Source organism: Phytophthora cinnamomi, assembly GCF_018691715.1.
Source record: "Phytophthora cinnamomi strain GKB4 chromosome Unknown Contig27, whole genome shotgun sequence".
NCBI lineage: Eukaryota > Oomycota > Peronosporomycetes > Peronosporales > Peronosporaceae > Phytophthora > Phytophthora cinnamomi.
Window position 1 is genome coordinate 671,159 of NW_027150960.1, and position 25,485 is coordinate 696,643.

Consider the following 25,485-nt stretch of genomic DNA (forward strand, 5'->3'; position numbering starts at 1 on the left):
CCGCCTTGTAGCAAGGGATCTAACTTACCTCAAATATCAAGAAGCCAGTAGACCAGAAAAACCCAAACTACTGTTGGTATGAACCACGTTAAAACACGTCAGAAGCTGCAGCACAGCACAGCACAAACTCAGTCCTCCTCGACCGCGTCGAAGGCCTTGATGACGTCGTCCGGGGCCTGCACGAGCTCGATGAGCACGCCCTCCCCGGACAGCGGGGCCGTCTCGTTGCCCTTGGGGTGGATGAAGACCACGTCGAAGCCCGCGGCGCCCTTGCGGATGCCGCCGGGCGTGAAGCGCACGCCCTTGTGCGTGAGCTCCTCCACGCACGCGGGCAGGTCGTCGACCCAGAGGCCGATGTGGTTGAGCGGCGGCACGTGCACCTTGGGCGCTTTGGCGGCGTCGACGGGCTGCATGATGTCCACCTCCACGGCCAACGGCCCGCGGCCGCACTGCAGGATGTCCTCGTCCACGTTCTCGCGCTCGCTGCGGAAGGACCCCTTCCTGGCCAGCCCGAACGTGTCCACCCACAGGCGACCGAGCGCGCTCTTGCTGGGCCCCCCCACCGCCACCTGCTGCAGCCCCAGCACGCGGAACGTCGATTTCTGCGGCCACAGAGGTCAGTCTGCAGTGCCGACAGGCAGAGTTATAGTATTAAGAGAGCTCTTTACGTTGGCGACGTGCTGGTGGCGCGCGGCGGCGCGAAGCAGCTGCTGCGTCTTGGTCGTCCACATGATATGGAGATATGGAGATATGGCGAGAGTTCTTGGGCTGTTTGATGGAGACGCAATGAAGAATGAAGGACACTGGTGGTTCGGGAAAGTGGATGTCGCGCTGTTCGCCGCGGTTCAGTGCGTGGAGAGTGCGGCATACTTGCGTCTCTCCGATCTTTTGTGTGGGCGGTTCACTTCAACATGGCGCCGTCTTTGCGCGCGCCGATTATCGTCCAATGGGCGCGCGCGAAGCTCCCCACCTGGCACTTTCCATAGAGAGCGACGTCGCGCGCAGCACCTGCCCAGATGGCGTCCCCTGCTCCGCCGTCCTCGTCCGCGCACGCCGGCGCCAGCAGCAGCAGCAGCAGGACGTCAGCAAGCCACTCTGCAGCCAGCGGCGCCAAGCGCCAGCTGCCCGAGCCCGAGGTCATCGCGCTCAACGAGCTGCTGGACACGTTCCCGTCCGAGATGGACGACGCGCAGCACGAGGGCGACGCCCACAAGCGCCGCAGGCTGCGCGACGCCCCCGCCGCCTCGCTCCCGCGCTACCAGCCGCGCCGCGCCAGCCCCAAGACGCAGCAGCAGGAGGACGAGGACACGGAGTCCGAGGGGGAGCGCGGCAGCCGAAGCGCCGCCGCCCGCAGCAAAGCCGACGACGCCAACGACGACGACGAAGAGGACGACGACAGCGACGACAAGGAGCCCAAGGACACGACCCTGGGTGCACGTGGCTCCAGCGCCGGATCCGCTGGCGCGGCCGGCCGCCACACCAAGCTCACGGACCTGGAGCAGCACGTGCGCAACCTCGAGAGAGACAACCTGCACCTGAAGCAGGCCCTGCTGCTGGGCAAGAACGCCGCGGGCCGCAACGCCGCCGGCGCCGCCGCGGCCCTGGGCAACCTGGGCAGTCTGGGCAGCCTCAGCAGCCTGGCCGGACTCAGGGGCATGGGCGCGCCCGTGGAGAACCGCGCCAACATCCAGCGCATGCTGGCCGAGAGGACCAAGGTCGTGACCGAGATGGTGGAGCAGCTCAACGCCGCGTACCTGAGTCTGGGCGACGCCTCGCGCGTGTGGCACGAGGACTGCCGCATCGGCGTCGGCGTGCGCGAGTGGGACGCGTTCGGGCGCCTGCAGACCATCAGCCTCTGGAACATGATCCGCTCCGTGTTCACGAGCATCGTGGTGGACATCGTGGAGCTGCGCCCGCACCTGCCTGACGGCGAGATGATCCTGACCAAGTGGCGCATCCAGGGCGAGATCGCCTCCGCGCAGCACCTGGAGCGCGTGTGCGCGTCCGAGGACTGCCCCGCCACCATGCGCGTGGCGCTTATGGCCATCAAGTCGTCGGACCTGACGTTCACGGTCACGACGTATGTCGTGTTCCAGGAGCTGCGGATCGCCGAGCAGCACCACTGCTGGGACCAGGTCGGCGTCTTCAAGCGGCTCTTCGGCGGCGAGATCCCGCCCACAGTGCAGAACATGCTGGCCATCGACGAGGAGACTGCGGCTGGCCGCAAGCAACCGCTCGAAGTGTGAACACTGCAGCTTGTATTTATCTCTTGAAGCTCCGCCAACGCAGGTAGGTAGTCAGCCTCACTGAAGGTTATGACTCGAATGAAGACCACGTTTCGTCCTCCTGCGTCTTGTAGTCTGAGTTTCCTAGCTTCGAGAAGACTGTACCAGGTTTGCGTTTTACTGGTAAGCGCAAGAACGAGTAGACTGCACGAGGGTAAAAAGCTTCAATTGATAGTGTATTTTGATTTTTCATAGGGACAATAGTCTACATGTCGAAGAGGGTGAACAATAATATCCACGGCACTGAGTAAGTTATCGGTTGGGTTGGACTTGCGGTCGTCCAGATCTGTCATTGGTAGTGGATGCCCTCGCCGATGACGTCGAGCTTGTGCTTCTTGTACTGCTTCATCTGCTTGTCCCACATGCCGCGCGTGAGCGGCACGCTGTGGCCGGACACTCGGCTGCTCACCATGTTCTTCTTGCGGAGCTCGGCCGGGATCTCCACGGGCGGCTGGGCGACGATGTGGCGCATGCGGCTCATGCTGAAGCGCAGCAGCGGCTTCGGGTGGGCCTGCAGAATGTGCATCTTGAGCTTCTGGGCTTCGTGCGGCAGCGGCACCGCGTTGAGCGGGTCCTCCTCGGGCCGCTTGTGCGCGCTCAAGCGCGGCTTGAAGCGCAAGTTGGACTTCTTGGGCGGAGGCAGCAGTCCCATCGTGGAGTGTTATATGAAGTGGAGGCGGCGGTGGCAACCACACGGCAAAAGGCTGGGGCTGAGCTGAGCGTAGCCAATTCAAAGGTGAGCATGGCCCCGCATCGCGGCGCTGTCGCCGTTCGCCACAAGAAACGAGGGCGAGATGATGTGGTCCGTCTCTAGGTGTCGTCCAAACATTAATGCTGATGGCAAGCGGGCAAGTGTGGCGAAAGGCGTGCAACGCAATGGACACATCCAATCCGCTGGAGCTGATGAGCTCGGTCGATGATCAGGGTCCAAGTCGCGTGCTGGTGCAATGGCACATCCCCGCGGGGCCCTCACTATGGAGATACATGCGGAGGACGAGTTTGACGGGTGTTCGGGGATAAGTTTTTCGCAGCGAGAGCTGTACGACTCGACCAGCCGTGAGGACCGGCCGTGGCGTTGATGCGGATGGGGTCGAAGGCTCGGAGTCCGGGCGGGTTGGGACCCAACCTGGGGGGGTGGCGCAGCGGGAAGGAGGGTAGGGGGCGGAAGTCCACGTGAATCGTTCGTCTACGCTCAGTGCAACGGATCTCCGAGTCGGAGTTAAGACACCCAGCCCTCTGAATCTGAAGAAACGGCATGGCGATCTGCACTTGTTTGCTGTCGTTGGCAACGTTGTCGGTGTGGAGGATGATTATGTGTGGCTGCTGCTTCGGCACATGGCTGTGGCTGTTGCTCTGGCGAATGTTGTGAATGTTGTGAATGATGCACTGGGAACTGGTGTCTGTGTGTATTGGCTTGGATAAATACTGCCAGCTACGACCGATAGACTGAATAAATACTGTGATATTGCGTCTCGTTCAAGCTCTAGCTGCCTGGAACTCTAGTCTGTACGAGCTGGGCGCTGGTACAAGTAGATGTGGTGGCGGGGCGGCTGAAAGTGTCTCGGCGCGGTCTGTCTGTACTCGTCGTCTCCGAAGGACGGCGGCGAGGGCGGATAACTAGAACGGTGGGCGCGGCGACGATGGACCATCACCGGTAGGTGACGTACTCGTCAATCATGTCCAGGTGTTTGGTCCTCCGCTTGCAGTTCGCCCACATGCCCATCGTCAGCGGCACGCTGTGGCCGGACACGAGCGTGCGGACGGCGCGGCGGTCGCTGAGCGAGTCGGGAATGAGCACGGGTGGGATGGCCCTGTGCCGCATGTGGCTGAGGCTGAAGCGGGTGAGCTTGGCCGGGTGCGCGTCGAGGATTTTCTGCTTGAGTGCGCGCACGTCCTCAGGCAGCTCGATGGGCACGGGCGCCTGGCGGCGGAAGCTCGCGCGCTTCGAGAGACCGCGCGGGGACTTGGCGGCGCGCGGCTGCGAGCGCTGGAGGCGGAGCGGCAGGATCTCCGGCTGCACTCCCATGGCTGCTGTGCTGTGCTGTGCTGGCTGGCGGCTTCGAGGCGGCTGGCAAGTTGCTGAATGCCGAGCTGCCGGATCCGGAAAAAAGTGACGAGGCAGACAGGTTGAACCGATGGCCGAGGCCGAGGGCGAACAAACACCGCCGAGCCCAAGCTCGGCTCTGCAGCGTACGCCAGCGGTCAGAACCGACCCGCGGACGGTGCCAGTGCAGCGTTAGACTTGCGGAGAGTATGGCGCGGGGATCTGTCGCTTGAATCTGTCCGTATTCCGCGTGGCCTTGGGGCGTGGCGGCGTCGGCGGCATCGATTGGATGCCGGCGCGCGGCTATGTCGTTCTGAAGCACGCTCCGCCTTCGCTCAGGCGTTCAGGTGCCGCACGCGCCGCGTGATTTCTTGTGAATTCATCGCCCAGAAACCGGCCCCGCGCCGCCGCCTGGTTCACAGGACGCCGCCGTCGCCGTCGATGCGGCAACTTTGCGCGCAGCCAGCGGTGCTTGGTACATCCGAGCCCAGGCCACGTCACGCGCAGGCCCAAAGTCTCTGTAAGTTGCGCCAGCGGAGGCTGTTAAACCAGCGTCTCCGGAGACTCCGCATATGCTGCCGGCCGCCGAGCTCGCCGAGAATCTCGAGATCCGACGCTCGGATTCGATGGCTGCCGTCCGACTGGATGCGGTGACTACCAGCCGTGCTGTTCAGCAGCCATTCTGCGTGGGTCCCGCACGCACGCAGGATCATCTAGCTGTGCATATGCTTGGGAGGCGTGGGTTGCCAGTTGCAGGTGAGCCGCGATGGCGACGGCGATGGCGACGGCGAGCGTGACCGAGTCCTGCATGACGCGCGTTGGGCAACTCAGTTCGTCTACGCCCCGTTCCTGGCTCTGGGGCTTGGGCTGCCTCGTCACACTGCTTCGTCGCATGTGGCTGAATCCCATCGCCTGATGCTCGGGCATCGATGCCGGCCCAGCCGCGCGAACCAATCCGAGGCCGAGCTGGCGCGCGAGCCTTTGCCGCTTTGAACTTGCCTCGGCTCGGCTCGGCCTGACTGCTTGGGTTCGTCCGCCGCGCGACGCGGAACTCCGTCGCGCTTTTGCCTCGCGGGTTCCTGGGCTTCAGGCTGCCAGCCTGGAGCTTGAGGTTGGAGATCCGTCGCCACGACGCCCGAAGCTGGGCCGTCTGGCCCAGACTCTGGGGGCTGCGACGCCGCCGTAGAAGCGTCGCGGACAAAACGGAGCTTGGAGGGCCTAGCGCTGGCTGGTTCGGCTTCCCGCTGGGACGTTTGCCTGCTGCGGCGTCACGTGTGCTTGAACATCCAATACGGCGACCACCAAAACCGCTCAAAGATTCCTAATGCTGGATACGGCAAATGCTGGATACGGCCTGAAAAGTTAGTTGTACGGGACCTAGAGATTTTCTAGGACGGGACTGTCCTACACCTACCGTACTGTACTGTAGTAGGACGACACCAGTGCAAGCCACACGAACTGTAGGAGCCGCCAAAAGGTCAGGATCTATTCGCCCTCGCGGGATACTAGCACAGCTCTACGACTGTCAAACTACTTTCTTCTAGGGCGCCGAGTCTCACGTGGCAAGAGTGCGCGGGGCGTACCAAGCGAACCAACACTGCATCTCTGCAAACGAGCGCGCGGGGGCGACGTCCGTCCTCGAGCGCTCGTGTGCTGAATTACGGTATTGGTACGCTTGGTAGGCTACACGAACTCTCGCGCCGGTGGCCGGTCGTCGCGGTTCATCTTCGGGTCGAGTGCGTGCTTCGTCGAGGCTTGGGGACGAACATCGAGGCGTTCTCGTCGCGGGCTCTTGCTTTTCTTGGGGATGCCTTTATCAGGCGGAGGTAGGCTTATGGTGTTGACTTCATGACGGCAAAACCTGAAGTGAGGTGTCGTGGTCATGAGTCCATGACTCATTCGTTGCTGTTTATCATGGCACTGCCATCTAATACTTTTGGTTTGATGAGCACTGGCATTGCTCATCCTATCACGGGGTTTACCTACCATGTGGTGTACATCCAAACACTGTGATTGCCACGGTGGTAGCAAATTTCGTTGACTTGCTTTGCGCAACATGGCGGCTGAGAATTAGGACGGCTAGGCCTGCGCACTGCGCAGCGCCTAGGACCGCAGATCCTGGTCCTGGACCAGGCCCCATCGAAACCGAAGTTTCGAGCAATCCAAGAACCCGCCGCTTGAACCTGCAACGGCAACTTACACAAAATGCATGAACACCCGGTTGAGTCGTATCTCTGCTGCGGATCGTCATTTTGCGCCGGAATGGTGCAGCTGCAACTACAACGCACCGGACTCGTGATGCTTCGAAGCAGCAATCCGTAGCCGCGAGAATGGCTTCGAAACAGCTTGAAGCCATCCTGGCGAGCCTCGCCTCGTGCAGGCGGCAGCGTGCAACACGCAAGCTAATGCAGTTGTAATGCAACGTGGAAGCCTGCTTCACTTCAGGATCCTGTTAAACTACATGTAGTGATCTCGAAGACGCTGGGGTGGATTGCTGTCAAGCATCTTTCGTGTTGTGGTTAAATATTGTATATACGGCCGGCGGCGGAACCGCTGCCGTGGGGGGCTTGCTAGTCTATAGTCTGCGTCGGTCTGTCGACGTGTTACTGTTTCTTGGTTGCTGCTGTTGCTGGCTCACCGGAAGAGCGTGCAGTGCAGCGGGTAGGACTCGGAGATCTGCTCCATGTGGTGCGTCTTGCGCTTGGTGTTGTCCCACATGCAGCGCGTGAGCGGCACGCTGCGGCCGGCGACGGTCGTGGACAGCGCGCGCTGGCTGTTCATCTCGCGAGGGATCTCGACGGGCGGCACCACGCGCTTGCACATGTGGCTCAGGCTGAAGCGCGTGAGCTTGACCTTCTTGGTGCGCAGGATCTTGTCCTTGAGCTTCTGCGCCTCGGCGGGCAGCTCCACCACGGGCTGCTCGTGGTGGCGGTGCCAGCGCGAGGCGTGCTTGCCGACGGGTGAGCCCTGGCGGGGCTTGGTCACCTGCTCCTGCACGTGCGGCAGGGTGAGCTGAGGCTGCACTCCCATGGCGGTGGTGGGGGTTGTAGCTGGGTAGCTGGGGCTTGTTGTGGTGCTGGGATGTTGCGGAATGGGCCCACGCCGCCGAAAAGTGACGGGGCTTGAAGCCGAGCGCCCGCGGCCAGTCTTGCCTTGACTGGCGGGCGGCCCAAGTGCAAGCGCGTGGCAAAGACGTGCGAGGTGCCACGCACCACTGCGCTCCAGTATGCCGCGGGAATCCGAGGGGATTCGGGCGTCATGCGATACAGCAGCCCGCCTATGCGAGCCCCGCTCATACGCAGGATTGGAGCCCAGGGCCCAAATCGCGCGATTTCCAGCGCCGCCTCGGCTTTGGGCGCGTGCGTAGGGCTCCGGAGCCGGGCGCGCCGGGCTCGGCGAAGCGGACCGAGCGTCGGCGACGTCGACGGCCGGCGCTCGAACCGCAGAGCCGGCCGACTGTCGCAGGCAGGCCTCCAATCAAGCTGGCTGAAGGCGCGCACTGGCCGATGGCCAAACCAACCGCGCTCGACGGCAAGAGCGCTCGGCGCAGCGAGCGAGCGTTCTCGTGGGCCACGAGAAGCCCGCATAGCGGCAGCACATCGCGCCGGAACCCGCCATAACGTCAGGCGACGGAGCGGAGGAGAAGTCACCGCGGAGAGCTTTGCGGCACCGTTCGTATACGTAGTACCGCGGGCAGCACCACCACCGACGCAATGCACCGGCATGATGCAAACTGCATTGCAGTTGCCTTGCCCTGATCTGCGTCGACTACGTCGAAGCACTGCTGGGTGAAAGTCACACCTTGCTTCAGGCGGGAGTACGCAGTTGCAACTTGCACGTGTGACTTGCAAGGTGCAAGTTGCAACTGCGTACTCCCGCCTGAAGCAGGCCACGCCGCGCTCTACACGCTCGACTCTTCCATTCATTTGGAGGTGGCATTGCACGCGCACCGTTAGGATAGCCTGGTTGTCTCTACATTGTATTCTCCAGGGTCGACACCCGAGCAATCTCGGGCAAACTCCATGCACCCGCAGCTCTCCATATTAGGTATTACTATGGGGCCTTACCACTGACAGGTCAAGCGTACGTCCTAGACGGCTGCAGTGCTCCACCGCAACCATGTGCCTTCAACTGCTTCATGGTCTCGCGAAAAATACCCACTAAGTTTCCCAGATCCCATGGAAAATACTCACTAAGTTTTCCTTTCGTACGGGAAATTTACCCTCGCGGGAAGATAACAACCGGCGGGTGTAGTCCATGCAGGTCGTCGCGACGGACTTCCCGCCCGCTCCGCGGCCCACGCGCGCCCCGTGGGGGCCCGGTGTCGGCGTGGGCGGTGCGCTCTTCGCCACCTTCGCGCTGGGCTTCACCGAGGGCTGCCTGGAGATCGAGCGGCGCCCCATCCCGCTGCGGTTCGCGCTGCGCTTCGCCGCCGCCAACGTGCTGCCCAGCGCCGTGTGGAGCTCCGTCCCGGCGCGGCACGTGGCCGTCGCGTCGGGCGTGCCGTCGTCCGCTCTTGTGGGCGACGCGGAGCTGGCCGGCCCGCGCTCTGTAGCTGTGGGCAGGCGCCTGGTGCTCCTCAAGTCGGTGCGCGCGCTGCGGCTGGCGGTGGGCAGCTACGGACTCGCCTGGAGCCTCTGGCGCGTGCACTCGCACGACGCAGAGGGTAGTAGTAATAACAATAAAGATCAAGCTCTCGACTGCGGGGAGCGCGTGGTGCGTCTCGCGCCCGTGAACTCGCCGCTGTCTCGAGCGTCAAGACGTACGCACGGAGACGAGCATTTCGTGTCCGTTCCGGTGGCTAAAGAGAGCTGGAAACGGCACGGAGTGGACAGGGTGGTGGAGGCTGTGGATTGGGAGAAGGTCGGCATTGCGGTGCCAGTGGGGGAGGAAGGCGCAGAGAAGGTCAGGGTGATCGAGGTCGAGCTCAGTGATGCGGAGGCAACGATGGCACTGGCTGGCAAACTGAAAGCCAGGGCGGCGAGAGGAGATGAGAGCAGCACCTTGTGCTCCGTAGCGGTGTTGCCCCCGCGTGGTCCACCGCTACCGACGTCGATAACGGATTCGTTCGATGTGTGCTTCAACCCGTTGTCGGCGGTGCTGACGTTCATCGCTTCGGTGTGCCGTGACCGAGGTGTTGCGCATGCAGTCCTCGTCGCGGATGAACAGGACGAGAATATTGATGGAGTTGCCTCGCTGCATGTGTCGGCGTCGCAGCTGGCGGCTGGACTGCTGTACCGTCATGGGATTTCAGCGACTGTTTTGAAGCCGCAGCAGGAGGACCCAGTCGCGGTCAGTGAGTCTGAAGTCGTCTTTATCGTGTCTGAGAACTTGGATGATGGACGCTCAGTTGCAAGAAAACTGATCGAACATGGTAAGCGTTGCTTTTTGGCGCGGTAGTCCACTAGGTGGAAGTTAACTAACTTTCTCGCGCACTGTGGTCTGCAGGTCTTGTCGCGCAAGAAGATGCATGTTTCATTGTCAATGAGAGCTTGCGCGGACAAAACGCATCAAGCACCGATCTTCAAGCTCGTTCTGCACTATTAAAGCACGTCAGCTCAATGGAATTAGAGGGATGCCATGCCGCGGAGGGCCAGAAGGAGAGTGAGGCGGACGAGCTGGAAGTGGTGGCGAAGTATGTATCCGTCGCCGACGTGAGTGACCAGACCTTACAAGGCATCCGCACGCTGCTGCGAAGAGGGCAAAAGCCCGACGCTATCCAGGCAGCACTGTATGAAGCATACGGAACTCAGCGCGTGGTGACACCGCATCGCCGTGACCAATTTTCAAACATGAACGTTTAGAGCTGTTTATTTAACCCAAAATGACGTTCTTGTTCAGGCTTGATCTTAGCGTTTCGTCCTCCTACACGTAGATGCAACGCATCAAGTGATAACAATTGTCCATTGATCTACCGTAGATCATCTACGAGGTGGGGTACGTGCAGTCGATCAGGTCGGTGCTCTTGGATCTGCTGCTTTGAAAGGCGCACCAACGTCATCTACGGGAAATTGACAACCGCGTATGTGTAGTAGATGCTAATACTTACCAGTGCCATGGAGGCTGTGAGAACTCGTCTTTCGTTCGCATGGTGTGTATCTCAGTTTTCATGGGGGCCAACATCGCTTGAATCGACTTTACAGCAAGTGAGTACGTCAGCCGCCTTATGCATTTAGTAAGTACATTCGTTTTTTGCTGCTACAGACTTAATGAATCAGCACTTACCGAAGCGTGCATCAAACACCTTGCACATCGCAAAACTAACGACGTTGTAGGGGTGGATGTGGACAAGTCGAGGAAGGGCTACAACATCTCCACAAAGCCCCAGACTAAGTATTTCGAAGTAAGTAAAGTACGAATGATAAGTGAGTGTGTTTTGGAAGAGCGCAGGTAAGCTTACCCTGAAGGCACGCTCGAACACGGCGGCAACAAAACGCGCTATAATAGCTGTGGTGTCATCTCCCCAGTATGGCAGTCCATATTTCATGGATGGCATCTTCAGCAATACTCAGCGTTAGTTGTGATGCATGCATCTAAATCATCAATCCCAGCATTCTACTTTGCGTAGGCTACTCCACGCGTCTGCTGTGCACCTCCGAGGAACAGCAGCACAGGGTCAAAAGCCAGAGCCCACAAAGAGAACGCCTCGACGAAGCACGCACTCGACCCGAAGATGAACCGCGACGACCGGCCACCAGCATGAGAGTTCGCGTAGCCTACCAAGCGTACCAATACCGTAATTCAGCACACGAGCGCTCGAGGACGGGCGTCGCCCCCGCGCGCTCGTTTGCAGAGATGCAGTGTTGGTTCGCTTGGTACGCCCCGCGCACTCTTGCCACGTGAGACTCGGCGCCCTAGAAGAAAGTAGTCTGACAGTCGTAGAGCTGTGCTAGTATCCCGCGAGGGCGAATAGATCCTGACCCTTTTGGCGGCTCCTACAGTTCGTGTGGCTTGCACTGGTGTCGTCCTACTACAGTACAGTACGGTAGGTGTAGGACAGTCCCGTCCTAGAAAATCTCTAGGTCCGGTACAACTAACTTTTCAGGTCGTATCCAGCATTTGCCGTATCCAGCATTAGGAATCTTTGAGCGGTTTTGGTGGTCGCCGTATTGGATGTTCAAGCACACGTGACGCCGCAGCAGGCAAACGTCCCAGCGGGAAGCCGAACCAGCCAGCGCTAAGCCCTCCAAGCCCTGTTTTGTCCGCGACGCTTCTACGGCGGCGTCGCAGCCCGCGTCGTGGCGACGGATCTCCAGCCTCAGGCTTCAGTCTGGCAGCCTGAAGCCCAGGAACCCGCGAGGCAAAAGCGCGACGGAGTTCCGCGTCGCGCGGCGGACGAACCCAAGCAGCCAGGCTGAGTCGAGCCGAGGCAAGTTCAAAGCGGCAAAGGCTCGCGCGCCGGCTCGGCCTCGGATTGGTCCGCGCGGCTGGGCCGGCATCGATGCCCGAGCATCAGGCGATGGGATTCAGCCACATGCGACGAAGCAGTGTGACGAGGCAGCCCGAGCCCCAGAGCCAGGAACGGGGCGTAGACGAACTGAGTTGCCCGACGCGCGCCATGCAGGACTCGGTCACGCTCGCCGTCGCCATCGCCGTCGCCATCGCGGCTCACCTGCAACTGGCAACCCACGCCTCCCAAGCATATGCACAGCTAGATGATCCTGCGTGCGTGCGGGACCCACGCAGAATGGCTGCTGAACAGCACGGCTGGTAGTCACCGCATCCAGTCGGACGGCAGCCATCGAATCCGAGCGTCGGATCTCGAGATTCTCGGCGAGCTCGGCGGCCGGCAGCATATGCGGAGTCTCCGGAGACGCTGGTTTAACAGTCTCCGCTGGCGCAACTTACAGACTTTGGGCCTGCGCGTGACGTGGCCTGGGCTCGGATATGTGCCAAGCACCGCTGGCTGCGCGCAAAGTTGCCGCATCGACGGCGACGGCGGCGTCCTGTGAACCAGGCGGCGGCGCGGGGCCGGTTTCTGGGCGAAGAAATCACGCGGCACGCGCGGCACCTGAACGCCTGAAGCGTGCTTCAGAACGACATAGCCGCGCGCCGGCATCCAATCGATGCCGCCGACGCCGCCACGCCCCAAGGCCACGCGGAATACGGACAGATTCAAGCGACAGATCCCCGCGCCATACTCTCCGCAAGTCTAACGCTGCACCGGCACCGTCCGCGGGTCGGTTCTGACCGCTGGCGTACGCTGCAGAGCCGAGCTCGGGCTCGGCGGTGTTTGTTCGCCCTGGCCTCGGCCATCGGTTCAACCTGTCTGCCTCGTCACTTTTTTCCGGATCCGGTAGCTCGGCATTCAGCAACTTGCCAGCCGCCTCGAAGCCGCCAGCCAGCACAGCACAGCACAGCAGCCATGGGAGTGCAGCCGGAGATCCTGCCGCTCCGCCTCCAGCGCTCGCAGCCGCGCGCCGCCAAGTCCCCGCGCGGTCTCTCGAAGCGCGCGAGCTTCCGCCGCCAGGCGCCCGTGCCCATCGAGCTGCCTGAGGACGTGCGCGCACTCAAGCAGAAAATCCTCGACGCGCACCCGGCCAAGCTCACCCGCTTCAGCCTCAGCCACATGCGGCACAGGGCCATCCCGCCCGTGCTCATTCCCGACTCGCTCAGCGACCGCCGCGCCGTCCGAACGCTCGTGTCCGGCCACAGCGTGCCGCTGACGATGGGCATGTGGGCGAACTGCAAGCGGAGGACCAAACACCTGGACATGATTGACGAGTACGTCACCTACCGGTGATGGTCCATCGTCGCCGCGCCCACCGTTCTAGTTATCCGCCCTCGCCGCCGTCCTTCGGAGACGACGAGTACAGACAGACCGCGCCGAGACACTTTCAGCCGCCCCGCCACCACATCTACTTGTACCAGCACCCAGCTCGTACAGACTAGAGCTCCAGGCAGCTAGAGCTTGAACGCGACGCAATATCACAGTATTTATTCAGTCTATCGGTCGTAGCTGGCAGTATTTATCCAAGCCAATACACACAGACACCAGTTCCCAGTGCATCATTCACAACATTCACAACATTCGCCAGAGCAACAGCCACAGCCATGTGCCGAAGCAGCAGCCACACATAATCATCCTCCACTTACCAACGACAGCAAACAAGTGCAGATCGCCATGCCGTTTCTTCAGATTCAGAGGGCTGGGTGTCTTGACTCCGACTCGGAGATCCGTTGCACTGGGCGTAGACGAACGATTCACGTGGACTTCCGCCCCCTCCCCACCTTCCCGCTGCGCCACCCCCCAGGTTGGGTCCCAACCCGCCCGGACTCCGAGCCTTCGACCCCATCCGCATCAACGCCACGGCCGGTCCTCACGGCTGGTCGAGTCGTACAGCTCTCGCTGCGAAAAACTTATCCCCGAACACCCGTCAAACTCGTCCTCCGCATGTATCTCCATAGTGAGGGCCCCGCGGGGATGTGCCCTTGCACCGGCACGCGACTTGGACCCCTGATCATCGACCGAGCTCATCAGCTCCAGCGGATTGGATGTGTCCATTGCGTTGCACGCCTTTCGCCACACTTGCCCGCTTGCCATCAGCATTAATGTTTGGACGACACCTAGAGACGGACCACATCATCTCGCCCTCGTTTCTTGTGGCGAACGGCGACAGCGCCGCGATGCGGGGCCATGCCCACTTTTGAATTGGCTCAGCCCCAGCCTTTTGCCGTGTGGTTGCCACCGCCGCCTCCACTTCATATAACACTCCACGATGGGACTGCTGCCTCCGCCCAAGAAGTCCAACTTGCGCTTCAAGCCGCGCTTGAGCGCGCACAAGCGGCCCGAGGGGGACCCGCTCGACGCGGTGCCGCTGCCGCACGAAGCCCAGAAGCTCAAGATGCACATTCTGCAGGCCCACCCGAAGCCGCTGCTGCGCTTCAGCATGAGCCGCATGCGCCACATCGTCGCCCAGCCACCCGTGGAGATCCCGGCCGAGCTCCGCAAGAAGAACATGGTGAGCAGCCGAGTGTCCGGCCACAGCGTGCCGCTCACGCGCGGCATGTGGGACAAGCAGATGAAGCAGTACAAGAAGCACAAGCTCGACGTCATCGGCGAGGGCATCCACTACCAATGACAGATCTGGACGACGATATTATTGTTCACCCTCTTCGACATGTAGACTATTGTCTCTATGAAAAAACACAATACACTATCAATTATTATCAAGTCGGCGCGCATATCGATCCATTAATTTGTCCCGCCGCATTCCGGTCCCATTCCCGAAAACCTCGTACAGCCTCAAGATGAGACGTGGTATAATATATCGTCCCGATGGCTAGATCCCGAGAGGAGGCTGTAGAAGACTAGGGGTGGCGAAAGCGTACAAGATAGCTATCACAGTCAGCACGTAACCTCGATTGAGGCGCCTGGCAGATGGTTGATGGAGTACAGGCAGCCTTGGAGGACCAGACCCGCGCAGTCGGCAAGCATGACACCAACGGTGTCGCCAACTGACACAGCTGCAAGTGCCAACTCGACGTGACTGGGTGGGATCTCCTTCGACAGAAGCGTGTAGGCGTTCACGTAGACGCCGCCGCCGAGCAACCCGACCACGAAACACACCACCAGCAACCCCCAATTGTACCAAAAGTGCGTGGCCGCCACGAGCGTGAAGAATCCGAGCAGTAGCACCTGCAGCGCCGGCATGAGGTACAAAATCGGCCGCGTCGCTTGGAACAGCACGCCCGACGACCTCGAGATGAACACGCCCGCTTGATACGCCAAGCCCGCGGACGAGTAGAAGCTCGCGCGGGCTGACTTGCTCTCCACGGGGAACCCGATCGCCGACCACACTCCCGTCTGCATGGTGTACTCGGCCAGGTACACCGTCGCCAGCGGAATAATATACGGTCCCAGCGTCAAAATAAACTCCATCTTGTCTCGGAAGCCCATCGTGGACGCGTCGTGCATCGGTTCTTCGACTACTCCCTTTTCCACCTCCAACTCCTTCTTCCTCAGCTTTAACTGGCCTTTCGTGCTATCCACCGCCATGACCGTGACGGCCACCCCGGCGTCCTCCGGAATCGGCAGGTAGTTGCACGTCCTGGCCGGGGGCAGCTTGGACCTGTCCAGCACGAAGAGGAACACCAGCACGTAGAGCACGGGGAAGACGCTGGCCAGCTCCAATGTGGCCTGGAAGCTGAGCCCGCCCCAGAGGTGCAGCACCGCCACCCAGGCGTAACCGCCCACCCCGGCGAGGCCCGTGCCGCTGGACCAGCACGTGAGGCACTGCACGGGGCTGGTGTAGAAGGAGGCCATGGCCAGGAAGCTGGCCTCCATCATGCCGGACTGCAGCCCCGAGAAGGCCACGCCCAGCAGCTGCAACCACAGCGAGTGGCGCCCCCGGGCCACTACCAGGAAGCTCAGCAGCATCCACACGGCGCCCGTGACGGTGCGCTGGCGGTAGGACACGAGCTGGAACCAGTACGGGCCCGAGAGCTTGACCAGCAGCGCCGGGAAGATGTCGAACAGGTAGACGAGCCCCACGCCGCCCGCCGCGATCTCCTGCGCGCCCGCGATCATGACCACGTAGCCGATGTTGTTCACGAAGCCCAGCACCCAGAAGGCCAGCAGGTTGCGCTTCGCCTCCATTTTTGACAACCTTTTAGCTGGCGAGAATCAGATTGTGATGTCGAAAACCCTGCACGTTGCTAAATACGACGTCAAAAACGGCTATTCTCGACAAAACCGTGTCGAAAACGCATCGACATACAAACTTCAAGTGACCAACCTCCAGGCTTCCGTTTACACAAAAGTTTACACGAAACTTCCGTTTCTTACACGAAATTCAAGAACCGAGTATTGCAGCAAACTCTGGGGCTACCGTAGATCAATGGCGAGCTTCTAGTACCGCCTTTTGTGGGCGGTCCCAGAACCGGAGTTGACGACAGACCAGAACAAGATCGATTAATAAATTCTATGAGAAGTCAAACTCAATCAGACGCTCTCATCGCACAATTGAATTCGCGAAGTGGTCAGCGTTCCGCCGATGCTCTTGCGGAATCACAAGGCCAAGAGCTCACCACTTCCTAAAACCACGATCAATAAGGCAAATCTCGGATGTCTGTCTGGATCACCCCACTGTTGTGATGTAGTCCGCATTTCTCCGGGTGTTCCTCCTTTTGACAGTTTGGATTTTCTCGGTCTTTTGACAGTTTGGATTTTCTCGGTCAACACATGCACATTTGACCAACAACAGGATTTAAAACGTTGATCATGATGAACATGACACGTTTCCTTCAACTTTTGTACTAGCTATTTGGCATTGCAGCTTGCAACCGGTTGAATGCGTCATCCAGAATCTCCAACAGTTCTGTATCAAAGTGAAGAACAGTACTGACCTTTAGCAACATCGCGCTGAACTGCAAACTGTTGTACTCTTACCCTTCTCGCCGATGTCATGAAGTTGCGGGGTCATCTTCAGTCGCGTGAAGACGTCTGAAGTCCAGCGGTAAACCTCTGACAAGATCGTGGGTGAATCGGCTTTGACTGACGTACAGGCAGCCAGTAAAGCCTCGACCAGCCCCTTGGTTTGCCACGTCTTCATTATCCCTGGGTCGTCGGAAGTGCTTGAGAGCAGCAATATTAATTGACACACACCAACATGGACCTTTGCTTGACGTGGCAATTGCCGCGCCACTTCGACTAGCGCATCCTGAAGTCCATATATCAACAATTGACGCCGAACGCTAGGCTTCTTGCACATGACCAGCAAGGCTCGTAGTGCTCGGATCTGCAAAGCCTCGTTGCCTGGAAATTGCCGGAGCATACCAATTGCCTCACACTTGATGGCACGCTGCGCTGCCACATTGCTCCTGCCCTGCTCCTGGCGTTCGTGCTTCACACGTAATGCTGCACTCGCAGCAGCGAGTCGCTGGGTCTCGTTGTTGATCCGAGCTACTTCCATGTCTGCAGACCCGTTTTGAGTATGCAATCGCGCAACTTCCCCACGAATCCACTGAAGTTTGACCTCCTCGGCGTCGATTTGCGTCGTTAAATCCCTGTCCATATCTTGCGCACGTAAAATTTGGTCTTCCACTGCCGTTCGGAAGGCACGTGTCGCAGCCACATCATCTTGAATTTCTTGTGCCTTAGTGGTTAGATTTTCTTCATCCCGCTGCATACAAGCGATGGTCTCGTTAAGCGCACTAGTACGCTGACGTTGGAGAGCATTACGTTGCTGGAGATGAAGTATATCGTCCTGCAGTGGCACCATAATAGTGGGGTGCACGATAGCCGTCCAAGTCATGAGGTCCATGGGCCTCACTCCCTTCTTGTCAGCCACAGCCACATCTGCGCCTGCAGCCAATAATGCGTGGACAAAGCGCTGTTGCACTTGTTGTGAGCACCATGGCACGATAGCGTGTGTTAGGTCAAAACGAATCAAGACTCACGAGGTTGTTGCTTTCGAGGGCCAGATGCAGCAACGTCTTGCCGTCCTACTCGAAGCAGGTCAGGGGTCAAATAAATTGAATGAGTGAAATACACCATCGTACAACCATAATGCTGAGCTTCGTCACCTTTTGCACCGAAGTGTTGAGTTTCAGGAAGTCACGTCGTGCAGTCTTCAGTAGAAACAGCAATACCTCCTACGCAAGTGCGACACGTGGAATGAGAACTACATCGCAACTAGTGATCATTGGTTCCACCCACCTCGCGCGAATCGACAACCGCTTGGTGTAGTGCGGAAGCGACTGTGCTGGACTAACCAGCATTCAATATGATTGAGCAGCGAAGAATAGCACAGATTATAGCAAGAGAAAAGCATCTCACCGTTAAGTCCTCACCGCTTAGAAGTGTGGTGGCTTTCGCCCATTGCTCGCGGTAACACAGGGCCAAGAGCTCCCCACTTCGGTCGAGCTCCTTCATCTGTTATAAAAAGAAGGGATTGCTCGAGTAATGAAACCAAAACAAACTCGGAGCGTATCAGAGCTGTCCACATGAGCATTAAAAGCAATGTTTTTCGTGGCAAACGCCCGGGCCTACAAAATGTACAACTACTTCTTCACCTGAGACCCTGTGTTCATGAAGTGGATCATGTTCACCTTCTTGGTCTTAGGACGCTTTATTGGCTTCCCATCTCCCGCGAGAACCGCAGACCTGCAAATGCATCAGCAGAACATTAGAGCACATGATACAGTACGCACCACACCATAGGCAACGTACACAATCTTCTGTGCTCGACCAGAAAAGTGGACTGCGTTCGCTGACCCAGCAACTGAGCGTTTTGGAACAGGATTCATCGACGCCGTAGGTTCCCGGAGTTGATCCATAAGGCTCATGGTGCCTCGCCGTCTTTCGCCTGGGGCGCTGCTACTCATTGTCGACTGCGCTGGATGTGCTCTGCTGCGCTGAACAACGGCGCCGGATGCCGCCAAGACGGTGGGCACGCCCAAAACTCCACCAGCGGTATCGTTTCGCTTTCGCTTCTTGTTGAATATCGGGTTCCATCCAGAATTGCTGGACTTTGACGGAGCTGACGTGTATACGCCCGCTGATAGATTCTTCGGCTTCGCTAGACCAGCGAACAGCGCTTTGCGCAGACTACCCGTGGAGTTGTTGAGCTGCTGTCGGCCACGTCCCGCCTGCATGAAGCTTACTTCAATGTGGTGCAAGCAGTATTGCGACTGTAAAAGTTGCACAGCAAAAAAAAAAGCACAAAGTCCTAAGGTTAGCAATTGACTGCAACTTCAACACCAACAAATACTACCACACCTTGGCCGTGTTCACCGCCAGACGACACCGTGCTTCCCCCGACGTCGTCCCCTTGCAGATGCCGAAGTCCACGGCCTTGCCCAGCTTCACGACCTCGGACGGCTGCGTCGCCTTGAACGCGAACTTGCTCTTTTCCGTCGCAGGCATCAGCGCCGCGTTCAGCACCGCCACGACGGACCCCGTCAGCTCCTTCCAGTGGGCTGCGTAGGCATCTCCGAAGAGAAAGACGCCCAGCTCGGTCCCGTCCAGGTCCGACAGCCCCCACACCATGAACGTCGACCCATTGGCCGCCGGCTTAGACAACGTTTTCCGTGTCAACACGCCGATCGTCACCCAGTCCACCTGAAAAAATCAAATAAAAAATAAACTCGTGAGAAATAATAAAACAAAATAAAAAAGCTGGCGTAACCTACCTCTCCGTTGGTGAACGTGTCCTTGGGGACGCGGTCCATCTGCTGCAGCCTGATGAACTTGCGGCCTTCCATCTCCTGCCTGAGCGCCGCCGCCGACACGGTGCGCTCCGCGATGCGCAGCCTCGAAAACTCTTCCACCGCTTCGTTATTAATTTCCGCAGGTTTCGCTCGCTCCTCAGCGGTCGAGATGGTCTTGGGCTTGGGCTCCGTCTGCGCGGAGCTCGGCGCTCGGTGCAGCAGCATGGGCCGCTTGGCCTTGGGCTGCGTCGAGCTCGCGCGCGAGGACGACGCGCCGTTGCCGCCATCGCCGCTCTTCTGGGACAGCGCCAGCCAGTTCCAGCTCTGCGAGGCCGCCGCCAGCGACGGCGCAGCAGCCTCCGCCTCGTCCTGCATTGCTGTTATTGTAGGCGCCAAATTCGAAAATGACTCACCAGTCGGGATAACCGGGGTACGATGCTGGGGTACACGAGACGTAACCCAACGGCTGAAGTTGAAGTGGTTGCAGTGGAATCAATCCCGTTGTTGCAGTGACAATTCTACGTACTCGTCCTCTATTGCATGCTGCAGTTTTGGTGGGTAGTATATTCTAGTCATTGCAGCCACGGCATCACCGACCGGGGGAGAAGAGCATGGCGTCTTCATCAGCGGAGGGCGGGGGGCACAGCATCTGCGCGAAGTGGGCGTCCTCCACCTGCATGTTCTGGAACTGGCCGGTGGCGTCCGCCAGCAGCCTCGCCACCATGTGCTTGCACTGCAGACAGACCAGCGACACCAACAGGCGTTAGTCCGCGTTGCCTGCACCCCCGTTCTACTCTGTTCTACTGTCCGCACCATGGCCGTGGCGTGCGACCCCACCGTCGTCTCGTGGAAGGCGGCGCACGTGCAGTAGTGGCCGAAGCAGTTGTAGTAGTTGGCGCCACCGCCGCTCACCATGGAGTCGTCGAACGGCTGCGTGACGCTGTCCACGCTCGTGTCGGCCTCCCGGTCGCGCCGCCGGTACTTGTTGAGCGATTCGACGCGGTAGAAGCAGCGCTGCGAGGGCGAGGCCGTGACCTTCACCACCAGGTCGCGCGCCACCAGCTCGCTGGCCGCCTGCAGGAGGCGCAGGTCATCGGGCGGAAGCGTCGCCAGCAGCTCCCCGTGCGCCTCCGTGAACTGCCGCTGCTTGCTCTGCTTTACCTCCAGCGTCACGCGCGCCAGCACGCTCACACCGATGGCGGAGCTCATCGTAGTAGGGCCTAAGTAGACCCGAAAATAAAATCTGGAACGCTTCTTTTCGGATATCGAGTCTCAAGAGACCCGAAAAAAAGCATTCGGGTGCCCGAAATTAGGCCGGGAAGAACCCATTCCCGAAATTAACTCGGCGAGTCTTCCAAACAGGCGGACACAAGATCGCGCCATAGATCTTTCTGGATCCGGAAGAAACTGTTTTGCATACTCCCGCCCATATACAAGTTTGTGCGTAGTGTTCCCAGCATGGGTTTTCCTGACTTTTTCTTTAAAAACGAAGAATCGCCATAGTACTAAAATAGTACCGTTACTAATCGCACCAAGTACTAGCCGCCCGCTCTTCCGACCCCACGTTGCATTATTGCGGGCATGTGGCAGTTGGTCTTCCGCCATGGCGCGCGCCTGCTGCTGGGCTCGACGGCCGCGGGGGCGGGGGGCGTGACCTTCGCGGCGCACTCGGACGAGGGCTTCAGCCGCTCGCTGTACTTCTGGCGCAAGGCCTTCCCCATCTACCTGCACTACCGCGCGGCGCAGCTCTACATGGAGCAGCTGCAGCTGAGCGACGAGCAGCAGAGCGCCGAGTACGAGCGGCTGCACGACAAGTACGCGCCCGAGGTCTTCGACATCGTGCTGGAGCTCAAGGGCTTCTACGTGAAGCTGGCCCAGACGGGCTCCACGAGGCCCGACGTGCTGCCCAAGCAGTACCTGGACCGGGCCGCCAAGCTGCAGGACGACGCGCCGTCCAAGCCCGTGGAGGAGATCTGCGCCATCATCGAGCAGAGCTACGGCAAGCCCTTGGGCCAGGTGTTCCGGTCCATCGACCCCAAGCCGCTCGGGGCGGCCTCCATCGGCCAGGCCCATCGGGCGGTGCTGCTGGACGGCCAGGAGGTGGCCGTCAAGGTGCAGCACCCGGACGCCGAGACCTTCTTCCGCTGGGACATCAAGACCATCCAGGACTTCTGCCGCTACTTCCAGCCGGCGCACCTGCCGTACCTCGTGGAGGTCGAGAAGCAGTTCATGACCGAGTTCAACTACGTGGAGGAGGCCAAGAACCTGGCCACGGTGCGGAGCAACATCGCCCAGAGCCCGTACGCCGCCAAGGTGGCCATTCCAGAGCCCATGATGGAGCTGTGCACCAAGGAGGTGCTCGTGATGGAGTTCCTTAAAGGACGCAAGCTACTGGACGGCATCCAGGACCACTTCGAGGCCATCGCCACGGACAAGGGGGTCACGATCGAGTTCTTGAAGCAGGATCAGGAGCGCAAGGACAAGGAGCGCGAAGCGCTAGGCCTGGACATTGAGGCCGGCCCGACCTCGCTGCAGCTGCGTTTGTACGGGCTGACACTCGTGGCGAAACGACTGGCACGCAGCATTGGGAGAGCGTCTTACGACTATACTTTGGGCTTTATCAAGCCGAAGAAGTGGGCGGCGCGAGAGGACGAGCAACACCAGTTGCTGAACCTGCCCGAGATTTTGAAACTCATTATGGACGTGCACGGGTACGAGATTTTCGTGGATGGGTCATTTAACGGAGACCCTCACCCGGGAAATATCTTGCTGCTCGAGGATGGCCGTCTCGGCCTTATCGATTACGGCCAAGTGAAGCACATTTCCCGAGAGCACAGAGTTCACCTGGCGAAGCTGATCGTGGCACTTGCGGGTGGGTCGCGCGACGATATCATCGAGGTGCTGACGAAGGACATGCGCATCCGAACGACGAACATGGACCCGTATTTTCTGGAGAAGCAGGCGCGATTGATGATCGATAACGACGATCGGACCGTCACGGAAGGCATGAACGCTCAGCTTTTCCTCGAACACTTACACACGTGAGTGGTTCCAGAACGTTTATTTTGTGGTTGGCTTGCTTAGTCATACTAACTATTCATGCTATGTCTCCACGCGGTTTTACAGGATCGATCGTATCGAGTACATTCCGGACGAGTACGTGATGGCTTTCCGCTGTTCTTTGCTGCTACGTGGTTTCAGCTATTTGCTGCACTACAAGTTTTCTCATGCCAAGAGCTGGGAGGGGGTAGCGCGGCAGGTGTTACGTGAAGTAGGGGCTGATGATGCAGCGACGGCTAAGGCTTCATAGGCTTCCTCAAGGCAACCGAGTGGAGTAAAAGCTGCAGAATATTTGATACCCTATAGACAAGCTGTAATAGAGTGCGCCTTTGGATATGTGTGCAAGGGTGTTAAGACTGTACGTCTGCGCACAGTGATATGTCAGAGGGATATGAACTTCGCAACAAGTTGCAAAGCAACGCCTCGAAGTGTTAAATACTCATGGTAGCCATCAAGGGCTTTGTTGCCGAGGGTTGCAGAATGTGTTTAGACTTCTGCCAAATGTTGTTGGTACGCCAAGGTGACCATGATATGTAGACTTTTGCTTATAAAGGCTTTCCGAACTGGTGCTTTTCTTCAAATAGTTGAAACGGCGAGCCAAGGTAACGATGAATGTCGACTGTCAAATAGAGCGGTGATGCTGTTACTTCAAACGTCGTTTGGCGCTTGAGTGGAAGCCAGTTTCCTTGGCCTTCGCTACGTGTAGAATAGGAGTGTAGGCTACATAGCTTTTAACCAGCTTTCTCGTGCTTTTTTTTCTTGCAGATATATTCTACGAGAAGTCTGGTCTCGTCAGCACCGGAGTTGGGTTACAGTCTAGGCGTAGCGAAGTAGGAGGTTTCTGACACTTGAGCTTGAGAATGGAAATCCAAAAGTGAGAGGACCAGCTGTGTTGCATCGGGGAACGCCCGCAAGCGAAAACCCCCTTACGGTACCCAGTAATTACTGCGGCTCATACTAGTGAGCGGAGGAGGACCACTCGTGGCCACAATCCTTTCTCGGAGAGCTCCGCAGAGACTTTTCTGAATTCCCCCATAGTCACAACCACTCACAACTAGAGCCTTCTTATTCATTAGCATCTAACTGGGATGACAATAACACCAATGGCCTACTCAGCTACTAATCTGGTATGCTCCTGCCGTTAATGTCCCGTATATTCGACGCCATCCAACTGTTCGAATGTCACGGCTCCATCGACGCACGACGCTAGCAAGGTATCCTCTAATAGTACTTCTCTTCTCGTTCCGCTTTGGCCGTTGAAACGTGGCGCTCGACTATACTCGCCAAGTTTCATCTACGCTCTCATCGTAGCAATGATCAGCTTGCCACGACACCGCTTTCATCGGCTCATTCGATCCGAAGAAGTGGATGGCAAACTACGAATACATACCAGTCGTAGATTGTATGATATGGTTTTATCTTTTTTAGTACTATACCAGAACTACTGTAATACAACAACTACTACTATTGCAGAATGCTATCCCAACAACAATTGCCCAACTACAGCACAGTTTCCGTTGGCTCAAGTTATTCATTATTGTATTGTATATCGGTTTGGTCTAGTCTGCACCTTGAGATCACACTCAATCTACGCAGTTACATATAACTCTATGTGGTGGGGGTGGGTGGTGTCGGAGTAGCTTAGAAGTTCGACTCGCAGTCCTTGCCCTTGGGACTGTCCGTGGCCGGCACCGGCGTCGTCGGAGCAGGCGTCACAGGCGTGTCCACCTGCTCCACGTTCTGAGTGGCGTCCTCCAGCGTCGTCTCAGACTCACCCTGCACCTCCTCGCCGGTCGTCGGGGCCGGCGTCACAGGCGCCTCCTGCTGCTGAGTCTCGTCCGCGGTCGTCGGGGCCGGCGTCGGGGCCTCGGTGGCCGGCGCCATGGTCGTCGGCGCGGGCGTCACAGGCGTCTTCTGCGCCGGCGTGGCGCTGTCGCACTCCTCCGCGTCGCCCGAACCGAAGTCCTGCGTCCAGTAGTGCTGGTACGTGCCGTCCTTGTTGAACGCGTACGCAGAGCCGAACATGGTGTAGTCGCCCATGATGTTCTCCAGGTGCTCCGGCGAGTTGATCCACGCCACCATCACGTCGGCCACGTCGACCTGGCCGGCGGCCACGTTCTCGGCCACAGCGGACCAGTCGTATCCGGCCTGCGTGATGCGCTCCGACATGGTCGAGCCGTCCGAGCCGTCGTGGGCCATGTAGTCCTTGGCGGCCATGTCGTCCGAGTGGCGCTGCGCGGCGGCGTGCAGCTTCTTGTTCAGGCACAGGGGCTTCAGGCCGCCCGTGGCGCGCTGCTTGTTCACAGCCGCCAGCATGGCGGACGCGTAGTCGCCGTACGCGCTGTACGTCTTCACGTTGGTGGCGATGGTGGTGCCGCCCAGGTTGCGCGAGCGCAGGTTGGCGGCGTCCGCGAAGCCGTTGGACGCGGCCGCCACAACGAACAGAAGGGCAAGCGAGGACTGAGCGATGGCCATCATGGTTGCGATGTGGGGTGGTTTATATGATGTGTGGGGGTGGAAGATGGCAAGTTCCAAAGTGAGCGCTTGGTCAGCCGACACGCCGTGTAAACTCGGTCGTGTCAACGTCGAGTCTGGTCCCCATTGCACGGCTGTAAAATGTAGAGGTACCCCTCCCGCGACTTTGTGGCACGTTGTGTCCGTCTGGCACGGCGCTTGTGGGCTGCACTGGTGGTGCTTTGTTGAACGCCTCCGTGTGGTATTCCTCCGCAGGCGTTGAAAACAGTTGTTCGCTTTGGCTGATACTATAGAGAGCACAATTGCTGTCTGATTGAGCTGGCCATGGCGTCGCAGCAACTCAGGGTGACCTAAGGCGGGAATTGTAAGGAGTGCGATCGAGCCTACTACATATATATATATAATGCATGTACCGGTACTGTAGTTCGGTGCGTTGGGTGTCAAGTTGTTATTAGTGAAAGTACCGTT

At 59.0% G+C, this 25,485-nt stretch overlaps 12 protein-coding genes across 12 annotated transcripts; 5 read left to right on the top strand and 7 right to left on the bottom strand.

Moving 5' to 3' along the window:
* Positions 1-128: 128 nt before the first annotated feature.
* Positions 129-731, bottom strand: IUM83_04014 (glyoxalase family protein; the record flags this gene model as incomplete). The annotated part of the gene is made up of 2 exons (XM_067928054.1): positions 129-602; positions 669-731. 2 exons carry the CDS (start codon positions 729-731, stop codon positions 129-131), a joined length of 537 nt encoding a protein of 178 aa, XP_067793898.1.
* A 285-nt stretch (positions 732-1,016) lies between these two features.
* On the top strand, positions 1,017-2,246 carry IUM83_04015 (uncharacterized protein; the record flags this gene model as incomplete). Its single annotated transcript, XM_067928055.1, has 1 exon — positions 1,017-2,246. One exon carries the CDS (start codon positions 1,017-1,019, stop codon positions 2,244-2,246), a length of 1,230 nt encoding a protein of 409 aa, XP_067793897.1.
* Positions 2,247-2,574: 328 nt separating this feature from the next.
* On the bottom strand, positions 2,575-2,937 carry IUM83_04016 (uncharacterized protein; the record flags this gene model as incomplete). The annotated part of the gene is made up of 1 exon (XM_067928056.1): positions 2,575-2,937. One exon carries the CDS (start codon positions 2,935-2,937, stop codon positions 2,575-2,577), a length of 363 nt encoding a protein of 120 aa, XP_067793795.1.
* A 996-nt stretch (positions 2,938-3,933) lies between these two features.
* IUM83_04017 (uncharacterized protein) lies at positions 3,934-4,311 on the bottom strand (the record flags this gene model as incomplete). The annotated part of the gene is made up of 1 exon (XM_067928057.1): positions 3,934-4,311. The coding sequence occupies one exon, from the start codon at positions 4,309-4,311 to the stop codon at positions 3,934-3,936; it is 378 nt and encodes a 125-aa protein (XP_067793855.1).
* A 2,652-nt stretch (positions 4,312-6,963) lies between these two features.
* IUM83_04018 (Molybdopterin synthase catalytic subunit) lies at positions 6,964-7,359 on the bottom strand (the record flags this gene model as incomplete). The annotated part of the gene is made up of 1 exon (XM_067928058.1): positions 6,964-7,359. The coding sequence occupies one exon, from the start codon at positions 7,357-7,359 to the stop codon at positions 6,964-6,966; it is 396 nt and encodes a 131-aa protein (XP_067793893.1).
* Positions 7,360-8,586: 1,227 nt separating this feature from the next.
* Positions 8,587-10,133, top strand: IUM83_04019 (Lysosomal thioesterase PPT2-B; the record flags this gene model as incomplete). The annotated part of the gene is made up of 2 exons (XM_067928059.1): positions 8,587-9,703; positions 9,778-10,133. 2 exons carry the CDS (start codon positions 8,587-8,589, stop codon positions 10,131-10,133), a joined length of 1,473 nt encoding a protein of 490 aa, XP_067793892.1.
* Positions 10,134-12,694: 2,561 nt separating this feature from the next.
* IUM83_04020 (uncharacterized protein) lies at positions 12,695-13,072 on the top strand (the record flags this gene model as incomplete). Its single annotated transcript, XM_067928060.1, has 1 exon — positions 12,695-13,072. The coding sequence occupies one exon, from the start codon at positions 12,695-12,697 to the stop codon at positions 13,070-13,072; it is 378 nt and encodes a 125-aa protein (XP_067793974.1).
* Positions 13,073-14,048: 976 nt separating this feature from the next.
* IUM83_04021 (uncharacterized protein) lies at positions 14,049-14,411 on the top strand (the record flags this gene model as incomplete). Its single annotated transcript, XM_067928061.1, has 1 exon — positions 14,049-14,411. One exon carries the CDS (start codon positions 14,049-14,051, stop codon positions 14,409-14,411), a length of 363 nt encoding a protein of 120 aa, XP_067793696.1.
* Positions 14,412-14,677: 266 nt separating this feature from the next.
* IUM83_04022 (cln3like protein) lies at positions 14,678-15,928 on the bottom strand (the record flags this gene model as incomplete). The annotated part of the gene is made up of 1 exon (XM_067928062.1): positions 14,678-15,928. The coding sequence occupies one exon, from the start codon at positions 15,926-15,928 to the stop codon at positions 14,678-14,680; it is 1,251 nt and encodes a 416-aa protein (XP_067793697.1).
* Positions 15,929-16,587: 659 nt separating this feature from the next.
* Positions 16,588-20,691, bottom strand: IUM83_04023 (mcm10-like protein; the record flags this gene model as incomplete). Its single annotated transcript, XM_067928063.1, has 13 exons — positions 16,588-16,649; positions 16,721-16,774; positions 17,108-17,663; positions 17,731-17,775; positions 17,857-17,925; positions 17,990-18,040; positions 18,110-18,205; positions 18,346-18,436; positions 18,503-18,963; positions 19,052-19,393; positions 19,465-19,859; positions 20,080-20,215; positions 20,296-20,691. 13 exons carry the CDS (start codon positions 20,689-20,691, stop codon positions 16,588-16,590), a joined length of 2,754 nt encoding a protein of 917 aa, XP_067793698.1.
* Positions 20,692-21,063: 372 nt separating this feature from the next.
* IUM83_04024 (Glycoside hydrolase) lies at positions 21,064-22,792 on the top strand (the record flags this gene model as incomplete). Its single annotated transcript, XM_067928064.1, has 2 exons — positions 21,064-22,523; positions 22,609-22,792. The coding sequence occupies 2 exons, from the start codon at positions 21,064-21,066 to the stop codon at positions 22,790-22,792; spliced, it is 1,644 nt and encodes a 547-aa protein (XP_067793692.1).
* A 1,391-nt stretch (positions 22,793-24,183) lies between these two features.
* Positions 24,184-25,020, bottom strand: IUM83_04025 (SCP-like extracellular protein; the record flags this gene model as incomplete). The annotated part of the gene is made up of 1 exon (XM_067928065.1): positions 24,184-25,020. One exon carries the CDS (start codon positions 25,018-25,020, stop codon positions 24,184-24,186), a length of 837 nt encoding a protein of 278 aa, XP_067793693.1.
* Positions 25,021-25,485: the final 465 nt, after the last annotated feature.